General features: G+C 32.7%; 1 protein-coding gene across 1 annotated transcript in view; it reads right to left on the bottom strand.

Moving 5' to 3' along the window:
• The window catches only part of LOC128240378 (dipeptidyl peptidase 4-like), a 372769-nt gene extending 366667 nt beyond the window's left edge, over nt 1–6102 (bottom strand). The window contains exon 1 of the mRNA XM_052957012.1: nt 5997–6102. Coding sequence (XP_052812972.1) covers nt 5997–6077 — 81 coding nt within the window. The 5' untranslated portion in view covers nt 6078–6102. The remainder of the gene's footprint in view (nt 1–5996) is intronic.
• Between the last annotated feature and the right edge of the window lie 7995 nt (nt 6103–14097).

Consider the following 14097-nt stretch of genomic DNA (forward strand, 5'->3'; position numbering starts at 1 on the left):
ATAATAGGGTTTCAATGGTATTTATTGATAAGTAAATGCAAATGAATAAAAATGCAAGCGAACGCTAATAGTCGAACCTACGGCTATATGTCCCTTGTGATTAGTAATCTTATGCGTTTTCTCTTTTGCTCACGCATATTACATACTCCGAAAATGAAACTTGTGCTTCAATCCATTTGTCCGGGAGTGTGCAATGACACTGAAAATTTAATACAACTTAATTTCGACTGGTCCACAAATACATTGCACCCATTAAATATTATAGTATTTTTTCAATGTTTTACTGCAGTAAAGAAAGTTTCGTTCGGGCTTGCTTGCTATTTTCATTTAAAGATCAACCAGTAGAAACAAAGACAGAACATTTAAATTATTTATACAACATGTCTTCTTCATTTGACGCGGCCTAAATACAGAGATTCATGTTTGTAAATTTCAGTGAATAGGTGTCTTTGAATAAATTTCATTTATATAAGAAAATAGATGACAACTCTCATTCACCTTTCCTAAAATTACAAGGAAACGTGCTGATGTTTGATGTTTTCTCTAGCATCCGGGATTTAATCCAATGTAAAGTTGACATTGACGACCTTTCATATTCATCGGTTAATTACGACCAGATTAAATATGTCTATGTGTGCATGCCCAGTTCAACTTTAAAACACACATTTTGGAATTACCTGTTATTATCTGGAAGACAAATGCATTAATTAAAGTTTGTTGATGAATATTTATGACTTATCTGCACCGAAACACGAGTAAACAATAAATTTTAATACAAAACTTTTCTCCAAAAGCCGGCATAGGAACGGCAGTCTTCGTCATCAAACATTTACGTGAGTATCGTCACATTGGTAGAAAGTTATGTATTGCAAAATGGGGATATTTAGAAATATATATCACTTACGTTCCAACTTTACATTTATTCGACATCATTCATCTTATAACGTTTTGATACAAAGTTATTGGTAGAAATAACCATAAAACTAAAACAATATGTGGTTACCCGGCATATGTTATTACATGTTTATAGATTGAACTACCTATTATTATATTGCTGTAATGAATGTTGCGTCGAGAATGGAGAAACCCGAGACAATATCCATGATCTTGCTAACATTGGTAATTAATGCGTATTCCTTCAAAGTGGCTTGGACGAATATTGAAATGAAAGACTGGGTGTTCAGGAACATCCTGGTATAGTTTAAAAAACAATACATAATGTGCAGTGTAGCATACCTTTTTATTTAGTTTATTTAATATGATGTTGAACATACACTTGTCATGGTTGAATTTTTCTTACTTTTAAAAAAACATACGTAAGCTACTTTTTTAAAGGTTACAGGGCGATTTGTACTTAATCGTTGAAACGATGAATCTATTAGATTTAAACATATATTTAACAAGTTTTAAATGTATTTTGATATATAAATTGCATTTCATTAACTTTACTAAACATGCCTCCTCATTAGTTCTAATATTTCAATTAGAAATACAATGTAATAGGTCATAACATAGTGAGTATTACAAATGAATTAGGATAAGTTGATGTTTAACAAATTCTAATCGGATTTGTCACGAGCATAAACTTCGGATAGTTTAAGGATGACAAAGTTCTTACTGTACTGCTGATTCATATATTGTCACTAACTTATCAAACACACAATACGTTCCCACATTTTATTTTATCTTGGGCATACTGTAGTTGGTGAGACCGAAAATTTTATTTTCCATCAAAACGGAAACAAGCCATACACAGATGTAATATTATTTCGACAGAAATTCCTGTTGTAACAAAATCGTGCCAATACTTACTCATGTTTGTTCAACAATCGCAATTGCAATTCCAACCTATTCCCCAATTGTAACAAACAGCATCAGCATATCATATAATAAGAAACTTCACTCATATCGATAAATGTTGGTCTTGTTAAAATGGGGGTTTTGATTTCCCATCGGATATCTCGGAAATTCAAATTTCAAATATGAATTCGACTGTAATGAGTTAGTTGAAAGACTCTCCTCTTGTGTAAAGTACACTGTAATCGTATGCTGAAATAACTACACATTTCAATATGGTTTGCTTTAAAATAAAATGTGTTGCTTCAAGTAATTCGATTAGTTATAATAAACCAAATCTGATATAGTATAATGATTAGCATTCCTACGAAAACTTCAGGTCTATTTACAAAATGTTTACACTATACGTCGTAGGATAACAGTTGTCTTCATCTTTATTCTACCATAGTTACCCTAGATGTGCCCGTATATTAACTGTAATTGAAATTTTACAAATTAAGCAGATTTACAGCGCTGTCGTATTAACTGTACGTACGAAGTATATCCTTTGGGAAGATAGCACAGAAACACACAACATCCAACATACAGTTTTAATGGCATCAGTTATCTCAATAATGGAAGCATTCGACGAACAATGTGATACAGAGTTATTATGTATATTATTGACCTTTGTTTCTTATGCACTTTGAATTATAAGCAAACGGTCATAGTTCACAGCAACACCAACGGTTGTTTAAATGGTGTCCAGAAATATTTTAATCGCCCGTCCTTTCTTATGACAGTACCATTATAAACGAATTCCGCCATACCTACGACCACAAAACATAGCCCAAAACAGTTCCATGGCAGACTTCGGCTCCAAGTGGATAACATTCCGTTTGTTTTACCCCAATTTTCGATATAGTGAGCACCTATCACTGAATCAACTCGAAAGGCATACCGATCTGACCCTAAAACAGTCAATTTGTAATATTTTATCAAAAGTATTTTGTTCTATGCGAGTGAAAACGTCCGGCATTAACTCTTCATAAACGTCTTTTATAATCTGTAATCCTGTTTGAGTTTTACATTTGAGACGAGGGAGACATAGTCTACTGGTTGATAAGCAGTTTCCGACGGAAAGCAGTTTCCGACAAATCGCTTTTTCGCGTACTTTCTTTTGATCTTCATAAAGAAGGTATTGCAATTCAATATATGGTTACTAGGCAATCAAAAGTTGAAGTTTTTACCGAGACACGTAAAGAACTTTTATTATTGTTTAATGTTTAATGTTTATTTTTCAATTTGTACACAAACTTGCACGTGGGGGATCGTCACGCGCAGCGCATTGCGAATGCGTGTGAACCTAATTTGCATATCTATGAATAGCTACAAGGTTGTCCTTAATTGACTTATACAAACGATGATCATTGTGTACATATTTGCGAACACTGTTGTCATGCTAGTTTCACACCCACATTCACTAAAATGATTACAAACACAAGTTCTTATTAGAAATGAAACAAAATATCATTGATATTTAGTGTCTGCCTGATTTCCAGAATGATGATTGACTGGCGTAAGTTTTTAGGTTTAGTTTTTGGTAAATGCTGAAAAATTAAATAATAGTTCTCGTATTATAGTCTTCTATTTAGTATATTGAATAAATGGATAAAACAAACACACAATAGGCACCTAAAATCTGCCGCGTATTTGATTTGTCGGAAACTGCTTCTCGTCAACAGCTAATCAGAACAGTGTAAGTACCCTCTTGGCGCCCCCATTAGATACACTATATGTGATGTCACACATGTGAAAAATATATCGACAATAGCAGCTTAAACTGTAGTTATCTAAGATGTGAACAATTTTAGTAGGAATTTTAACACGTATGAATCAATCAATAAACACTTGTAAAAACTGTCGGAAACTGCTTCTCAACCAGTATGGGACAGCATATCAAAGAAAACTATATTCCGATCCAAATCATATTACGATTATCATTTTTTACTATATTATTGTTCCAATATTGTGTAATATATTGTATGTGTCCAGCCATCAAAGAGATATCTTTTTTTAACAATGCGAACATGGAAATCAGATATGGTATGCACATATTCCGTTTTTCTTTGTATGATAGTCACAACTTTAAAAAAGACAATGGTGAATTATGACCATATTTTATCAATTAAACCTGATTTGGAAAGCAAGCGTTTGAATAACAACTTATCACCAAAGATGTACCACGATTTATTTAATAAATCCAGCGTTCTTGAACTGGGAGTGATCTTTTAGGTTACGTATATTCGCAAAGATTTAGTACCAGGATCAGTACTTACAAACGTTCTAATAAGTCAACAATTTCATTCACCAATAGACAACCCATAATACTATTATTAATATATTACAATGTGTTCTTAGAATCGTGATTCATAACATCAATATGGACTTGTTTTGACTTCAATTAAGTTCGGTTATTTTGTACTTGAAAAAAGGAATAAAGCCTTTGTGCGAAGAGACAGTGTATTACAATCCATACGAGGAACAAAAACCCTAGCTCCGAGGGACAAGATTGCAAGTGCGTTTATAATGCATGAAGGCATTAACAATACGGATCCATCCTTATATTTACATTCATCCCTTTCTGTTTAGTTTGTTTTCAATTTTAAATATCCAGTGGTTCAAATACAATTAAGGAGGCCAATCTGTTATCGAAATTAAACGTTTGACGAAAAGAATGGCGGATATCTGAAACTAGTAATTATAAAACCAAATCAGACATCATTTACCATTATGTCACGCTTGTCCAATTGTAATGCTGCAATACAATAAATGATAACGCCATTATGCAGAGCGGGACATGCAAGATAAATGTCATTTTTCGTCTTTGAGAGGGCAAAACCCTTTACTAAGAGTTTATACAGATCGAATGTCCCGTAAAAACGAAGTGCGCCTTAAAATGGTGTAAATGATGCCTGTGTCTTAACGTTTTTCCCTAATCCATTCTGTAGTGTCTTTTTGTTAGACATAGATAGTAGAATCGTCAGAAATGTTAAACAACCATCTACGACATTATTATCAGGAAAAAAAATAAGAGTGCATAGATTTATGAAGTTTCAGTAGATCTTCTCAAAAACATCAGTTTTCATATAGTGTTGGTTTTCAACAGATCTTGTTTCATTTAATAGTTTCTTTATTAAATGACTTTGATTTAACAATTAGATACCTCAAATGTCAGAAACAAGCCACCAATGGAACAATATTATCATAATTGATGAATGAGATGGATTGGAAGTGAACAAGAAGATACTAGCATTTTATGAAATCTAGAAATAAGCAATTATAGATGGACGTCGGAATTTTTCTGCAACTTGGCATCAATCTACATGACTGATAATGTATGACATTCTAAATGTCAAATATATTTAAAACATTTTTTAAATATCTACACAAGGTAAAAGCTTATATTCAACCCATTACGTATAATGACATAGCTATGTTTTGTCTGCCAATAAACCTGGCACGAATTGTCACCATATCTGGTTATTGTAAACCATGACCAGATGTCATCATAGTTTGTTTTGTTTCTGATATATTATACGACCGTCTGTGTTGTAGTAACAAAACAAAGCCACTTAGTAAAATAAGTTTAATTAATGATTGATTTAGGGATAATAACTTCCTACAGTGATGCTAGTCAGCTCGGTCTGACGGCGTTTGCGAAAATGAGTCATGTGGAGAGAAAAAAGGACGTTTTTATCTTTGCGAGGCTGCATAAGTCGGCAGACATAACTAGTTGTACATGTTTACGATAGGTTCTGTAATTTAATATTAAAATACAACGTTAAAAGTGTATTTTGTCATCCTTCATTTTAGTTAAAATTATGTATTGTTGTTAACCTGGATACCATAACAGGGCTCATTTTCGCAGATGATGTCACATATATTGGAACGCACTGACTTATACTTATACGTCAATATGTCGATCTTTTATCTACATAATAAAGACTAAGTAACGACGTCAAACAACTGAGATAGTTATGACCAAAGATTTTGTCTGTCTTTCTAAAGGTGTTGCTAAATAGGTAATACAATTCTTTAAATGCCAGCATGCATATCAATATCGTAGAATTCAAAGGGATGCTTTCACTTGATATCTAGAGTAAATGCTGATATATCCATTTGAGTAAGGAATAACATGGACATTTTACAATGCTTACCTCTAAATCGCCAGATAGCTGACCGTGTTTACGTCGGCGTTTTGGTGAATACCTGACGGCAACCGATGTAGACGCATTCATTGTCCAATGTAATGCGTTTCGATGAAAATAAAATTAAGCCTGCATCTGTTTATCCGTGAACTATACAATATCAGTACTTATCCAAAATAACTGTTGAAAAACTACAGATGTGGTTTCAAAACTTTATATTCGCCATTGACGGAAAAGGTGTGAAGCTAAGCTTTAACACCGTTATCTTTTCAAACTAACTCATTTTAAGTTTTGTATATTTGCACTTTCCGTAAAAAAGGCCAATCTGACCATATGGTTATGTCTACCACAAATGCCTTATCTACAGGATGACAATTCAAAGTCAGTATAAATCACAACATGAGCACAATAATTTGTCTGAAGAGATTTTGAGATTCCACGATTGTGTAGATATCCGTATGGCCGATAGAATCAAGAAATAATGAGACAAATCCTCCGAACGATATCTGCAGACTCTTGTTTTGTGCTTCAGACGATTACTATGATGGCTGATTTCTGCCATTATGTGTTTCGCATTTTCGCGGCGAAAGGATCAAAATGTGCATTTTGTTGCGATAATGCGTGTAGTGGTGAGGCAAAAATGCGCCGAATGGATTGTCGAAATTAAGTCAAAAGGCTGCGCGAAAATGCACCTAATTATTATTTCGCATGTTTGCCCCTTTATTTGGCGCGTATTCACCCCTTCACTTGGCGCATGTTCGCCCCGCCACCTTGCGCATATTCGCTCAGCCATTTGACGCATAATCGCCCACCAATTCACACAATTTTGCCTTACAAACTTGCGCATTGCCACCTTCTAGATCATCGGAATCATTTTTCATGACACTATCCTACCAGAAGGGATAAATTGCACCAATTTGCCAATGTTCGCCCTTTTGCCGGGGAAAGGCGAAAACACGAAATGGCAGATATCAGTTTCTATAGAAAACAGAGTCTTATCGCGTTATGCGCTTTTTTATACATATCATTTGCCGATAAATCTTTGTATTACGTTGAATGGGTTTTAACGGTGTTGCAAATGAATTTTCTTTGATGTGGCAGTTTATATCCAACAACAATGCACTACCCAGCGGAGAGAAGAGAAAACACTGCGTTTTGTACTTAACTGATACTTATCGTGAAGTAAACAATAGAGTAAAGATGAATAATATGTGTTTTAATTCGTGTTTCATGGCATCTCATCAGGTAATTAATATTCCTCTTCCTGTCTACATAAAACAACTAAACAAATTTATTATGTTGTATTCCGGAAGGAAGTATATTCAATATATAAGCTAGTTTACTGTCAAGTACGTCAAGTACGTAAGGACTTTAATATCACAAACAGCATAAGTTGTTCTCTTTACAAATATCATTATACATTTAACGTCTACATATTCCGCACCTATGATTTTGGCGCCAGAGGGAATCTGTATTACGTTTTCATTATAAAAGCATTCAGGCAACAACATACCAAAATGATATCGTGTTTAAGGTATAACAAACGTATATCTTTATAAAAGAAAACAGATATAAACTTTGAATTTCAGTTTCATCGTCATTCCGATTTCTGACATATCTTTTTCAGTGTTACCTGTTATTTATAGAGTTTTCTGTTTTATTGTTTAATTTAATCAATGTTATCAATTACTGAAAAAATAATAATCCTTCATATTATATCACCTCCTTGTATATTTTATTCAATTATAAAGATTTATAATATGTGACGTCGTTTTCGAAAATGAGTCCTGCAAAGGTTGAAGTGGCATGTCCATTTCTGCAAAATCAAGTGCCTCATTAGCCGGCAATCAGTGCTATTTCTATTTCTTTCTTTTTTTCTAAAATAACAGTTCTACAAATTGCTTAAGTAAGTGTTTTATCATCCAATTACTTGTTTAATTTTGTGTGTTTTTGTATGATAATGTTAATGCCTCGTCTGCTTATATGAAGGCATTCCCATTATCATAAAACCTCAATTTAATCAAATGAATGGATCATATAATACAAGATTTAGATCATTATTGCCTTCATATAAGTAAAAATAGTTTGCATGAATGAAGTGCCATGTTCACATTTGCAAGACTCATTTTCGCAGACAGCATCGAACATGTAATCATACATACGACTTGTATTTATTTACATCTCTAAACAAAAGTTTTCCAAATAATATCTTTAGTATGTGGGATCACATGGTCTCTTGATTAACATTCTGGGAAATGGAATGTTTAAAGAAAAATTTGTTTGCTTCGTGTGGTTTATACTTAAGTTGAAAATACTGTTACACCTTTAATATCAAATATGTAAAATAGGAAATTATCATAACAGTATCCATACAAATTCCGTAATCATATTATATAAGCGCCTCCTGGAATTAAACACGATGGCTGTGTCATGCTAATTTTCTCCTAATCTATTCTATAATGTCTCTCTGCGATATAACCAGCCTTCATATTTGTCATACATATTCTCATTGGCACAGAGATAAAACGTCATCTAAGGCATAACAAAACTTGAAATATTTAATTTGCATTCTTAAGTAGATGCCCTAGATAAATAAACATGTCTTCTCCTTGAGAATTGTTTTTAATTATTTTAGGAAACCATACGCAATAGTTTCTGCAGCCATTCCACGAGGATCGTATTGGAATCAAATAAAACGCGCGCAAAGCGTACACAATGCACTTTTACAGAGCGAGGTTCGGATGTAGTAACAGTTTTGTGTTGCGTTGTCAAACATACCGTTCAGTTAGTAGTGTGCGTATATCGAACTATCGTTATAATGAACCTACTGTGTGCTACTGTTTAAAAAGAAAGACATATTGCTTACAATTCTGATATGATATTAATGCATACACACAAATTTAGAAAATAAGCACGTATGATACAGTCACCAGGTATTGGGGAATGTGTTAATATTTGAATTGGCAGTACCATATATTCAGACATATATAGAACAAAATCGAATAGCACACTGCTTAATTACAGATATTGTAATAATTATGATCGATCGAAGTAAATGTTATGGCAAGCTACATTTTCTTACTTTTAAATAACCAAGATATTGGCATTGAACGTATTTTGAAACCAAACTACAAAATATCGTGCAGTCTGTACGTTTCGTATCGCAATGGATATATTTTTGAATTAATGATAGATGTCTAGGTCTGCTGAATCAATACGTAATTGGCTATCTGACAAAGGAAACCACCTATTACCAAAGCAGGCCGAGTAAACTATTATTTTGTCTAAATATACATGAACGTAGAGAGTTTGCTCAATGGCCCAGTAACTAAGCAACAACGTATTCTAGAATGATGAGACGCAACCGAAATATTACAATTACTAATATAATAATCATAGATAGACAGTAATTGTATAATTTTGAACCTCTTTGATCCAATACTGACAAACATTGAGATTTAAATCATCTAAGTTAATATCGAAAAAGACTCTGAGTTCGATGGTAATTTAAATCATTTGAGCCATATTTGAGCCTCTAAACAGGGTTTAATTTTGAATATTTGACTGCTTGGCACGCCTATGTCGTTTCTAATGATACTTTGATTTAAGTAGATATAAATTTTAGACACTGCATTGCATAGACAGTAAACATCAACAATTTCAAAAACAAGGTAATTCTTCTGTGTATTATAAAGAATGCATGAATATCTTTTATTGTATCATAACAACACATTTATCATGAAAGTGTTTTATTTCTCAGAAAGAAAAAAAAAAACACCTGTCTTTTCTAAACAACTCGTACTTACGTCTCACTCTTAGCTAACTAAGAAACTAGTGTGGTAAATATTTGTCAAAATTTATATACTGATATACGTCCATATATTGATATTTCATCACGACATCATAACTATAAAACAATCAATTAACTACCTCAAATCAATATGCAAAAGAAAAGATACATTACTATTCAATTAATATTAATTTATTTTAGTTCGATTCTGAGGACAGATGTTTTGTTATATAAATCACTCTTAGATCGATTTCTTTGGTAAAATCTATTACTGGTGTCCTTTCTGAAAGGCCATGACAAGGTACCTATTTACATTCATATATACATTACTTGATTAATAGTGATCACTAAATATAGATTCACTCGGAATATCCTGGCTATACTACACTTTATAGAATGATCAATGACGATAGTTTAAAATGTGATACACTATTTTAACACGGAATATCATTAAACAAGTTGAAATACACTATGCTTGCAATGTAGCCTTGCAATATGAAAAGTATGCTTATATAAAACATGACTTGGTTTATGTTCTGTAAGATCTCATTGACAAGCTGGTGTTCGTAACATGTCTTTAACTTCACAAAACACAGTACTGTGATATGTTTGTTAGTTGCTAGAAGGGCACAGTAATGGTAAGATATATCGGACATATTTTAAGCAACAGGAAACGACGAATTTGAAGACCACTGAAATGTTACTATTAAACCTATCTATTTCGTTTTCTTATAACATAGACTGTCTTAATATAAATCATATAATTCTGTCATTTTAGGCATTACAATTTAGATACTAGCATGGCAAAAAGACACCAAAAGGTTTATATCTTTACTCCTTAAAAATAGTACCATGTCATTGACGTGGCTATTTTTTCAGATAAAACTAAGAAGGTTCTATATAAATGCATGAAGCCTAAAAATAGTTCGAAATATTAAAGAAAGAAGGTTAGCTTAGACTCATTTTAGTACGTGCAATAAAATCGAATATGTATTATAACATGTTGTTAAGTCCTCAATGTATATAATTGTGTGTACAGGTAAAGGGAAATATCTTTGAGAATAAAGCCATAGAGCAGTTTAATGATCCCACATGATAATATGTTCATTTAAGAAATGAACATTATTTGTCTGCGTTTCATGTAGGCGTACTTGTATGAAGTGTCGAAATAATTACACCTAATTTGCATAAACACCGAAGGAATTTGGTGTTCATTTGCAATCACAGACATACAGAGGGAGTGAAACTTTACCTTTTATGTTGTTGCATTTATGCGTTTAAGTAGTTGTTATACACAAAATACCTTTAGTAGAATAACTTTACCCTCCGTATGTATTTATCGTTTTGTGTAACCGTATATTGTAAACATATAATGTTCATTAGACTTGAAAACGAATTAGTATTCATGCTTTTACATCGAAGAACATTTGAGTGTAATTTTGATGACATTTGCGATTCACTAATATCTAGAAAAGTGTATCCCTTTTATGAGTTAAGTGATACGTCAACGAATTTGTAGTTCATGTTATATTTCATGTAAAATCGTCTATGCTACTCACGGTAAGAAGAAAATGAATCCACTTTATAGTGGAACTCATTTCATGGGTGACCTTATCTTTTATCGTCAGTTGTCCCCACGTCAATATTTCCACATATTGATAATTTTAAGTATACAAGAACACATCATGTGTTTCCGGACACATGAAATATTCGGATCGAAAAATAAGACCTTCGGGCACGCTACGTGGCAGAGTAATATGTATTAGTTTATTTTTTAAAACAACAACAGCAACAGGAGCGTGCGGTCGACGCACCGTCTAAAATGTACGTTAACAAACGTTTCTTAAGGTATAACAACATCCCTTTCTTCCAAGTTTGTCTATGATATTTCGCAAAATTAAGTCACATGTAATTTTGACGTCATACCAATATTTTATTAAAATTTCAGATGTTATATCTGTTTAAAAGTCGTTAATTCGGATTTGATAACAAGCAAATTCTTGGATACAACATGGCGTCACCGGACTTTGTTGAAAAAATAACATCAAAACACGGCGACTGATACGTGTTTTTATCAGGATAAACTATTGAGCAGTATTGTAAAGTTCTGTAAAAAGGGGATTCAACCATGCTTAACGTTTGAACCGGTGTGTGTCTTCACTTCAAAATATATGTACTATGTTTTCTGCATTGCCTTAAATTTATTAAGGATATTCTCGTTTTGAGTATAATAACTTACATCAATATTACTTGAAAGAAAATCATGATAACTTCTTGCAAAAACAACAACTGACAATTTATTTGGTCATTCGTATTCGAGAGATGTCTAACAATCATTCGATTTCTACTCCTAGCAAAAAGCCTGAAATTTCATTTGATCATTAGTATTGAAACAATATGTCTGACAGATTATGAATTGTTGTGCTAATATATTTTATTTAAACAAACGACCAACACATATGAGGGGTACTGAGAGCTTTATTACTAATACAACTAACTACAGCTCCAAACTAAGCTTAAGCACGCACATAATAACATTATAAGATATCCTGGTTACCGCAATCACAGTCACAGACAAACAAGCATATTTAATAGCATTAAAAAAAAATCATAACACAATAATAGTAAATCATTAAGCATATATGTGAATTTAATCGTCCTAAGCAGCATGATTAAACAACAAAAACAACAGCAATAACAACAACAATAAAGAGTAAAATAAAGAGAATGGTGGGGTCCGAATTTTAAAAAGAATTTACTAGTCTGCTTAACGTGCACTGAGTAACTGAATGAATCGCACTCTTAGAACCCTTCTGGTTAAAGGTCGTTACGGTCAAGTGATCAATTAAAACATAGTATTAGCTGCAAAATCTCCTTTTCAAACATGTCGTGGTGATTTTTGCTTTATGCATAGTAAAAGGAAGAAGAAAGATTATTCAACGACTATACCACAGAAACAGACCAACATGACCCGTAGTCAAATTCATGTAAAACGAGTGTTTTTATACGCATGCATGGCGAAACGATTTATAAACAGGTTAATTCATACCACAGTTTTAAGACAAATATATCTATAGAATTTAAGATACATCAATATCGAATTATATCTCTTCTGTATATAAATAAATGAACGGTACAACGTTCGCACACTACTGATTGTTTCAGATGTGTTAAAAAGAAGTAAACGTTACTATTATATTTTTCGAGTACAAATAACTCTAATAATGAATGTCAGGTTTAGACAGAGGTTTTAAATTTAAAAATCAAGCTAGAGCGGACAAGGATGCATATTTGTCATCGATATGATCTGTTTGTTGTGTGTTAACTTACTCCGCATATCAAAATAGTTTATAGTATTTAATATATATATATATATATATATATATATATATATATATATATGTCTTTACTCTAGTTTAAAAACAAAGTTAAAACTTACACTATTTATAATACTCATCACTAATACTTGATACGTATCTGATCTGTATGAAAGCGTACATTTTGGTTTATTCAATTTTTCACCATAACCCTACCTATTCTGATATAATGCACCAGTCAATTGTAGGGCCGGGGATAGCCGGAGAAATTGGCCGTGTTTTTTTCCTTTCAGGTGGCCCCCGCAGTGCCGGGTGAATGCGGTAGTTTTTTCTTCGCTTTAAATATAGCGTGGAATGTGCCTTACCTAGGGGCCCTGGGTTGCGCGGGCATTTGGCGGGGATTTTACCATCTGTTCTTCCCCGCAGGGCGGGATTTTAGCCGGGGTTGTCTGGACCGAAAGTACCCTGACCTAGGGTTACAATTGACTGGTGCATAATATTGTTTTTATTCGACTTAAATTTCGATTCATATTAAGACTGACATGCTAGAAAAATAATCATAAAGTATTGAACTTTTTCTAAGAGAGCAAGTATTTCCTAAACTACTGCTCCTTACTATTTAAAAGTGACTGGCGATCATATTTTATCACAATTAAAAACATCGGTTTACTTTCTTTTCTTGATATTTCATCAAAATTATCTAAGATAAAATTACATCCCTAGATTACCTATCTTTAGATAATTTTGAATCGCTATTCTACATGCACTATTTTGAATTACATATTCGTACAATACTATATCAATATTGATAACTAGTTTGTTCACGTTGATCCTCATACAATAAGATTAAAAATAATGTACAACAATGTCAATAAAATTAAATGTGATGCGTTTTCAATATAGTTTGATGTGACTTTAAACTTTGAAAAACAATTTGTTTACAATGGAGCCAAGCAATATCAATTTATAATTATGCTGGTGTAAAAACATTATTTAAAGTGGT

Source organism: Mya arenaria, chromosome 7 (assembly GCF_026914265.1).
Source record: "Mya arenaria isolate MELC-2E11 chromosome 7, ASM2691426v1".
Classification (NCBI taxonomy): Eukaryota; Metazoa; Mollusca; class Bivalvia; order Myida; family Myidae; genus Mya; species Mya arenaria.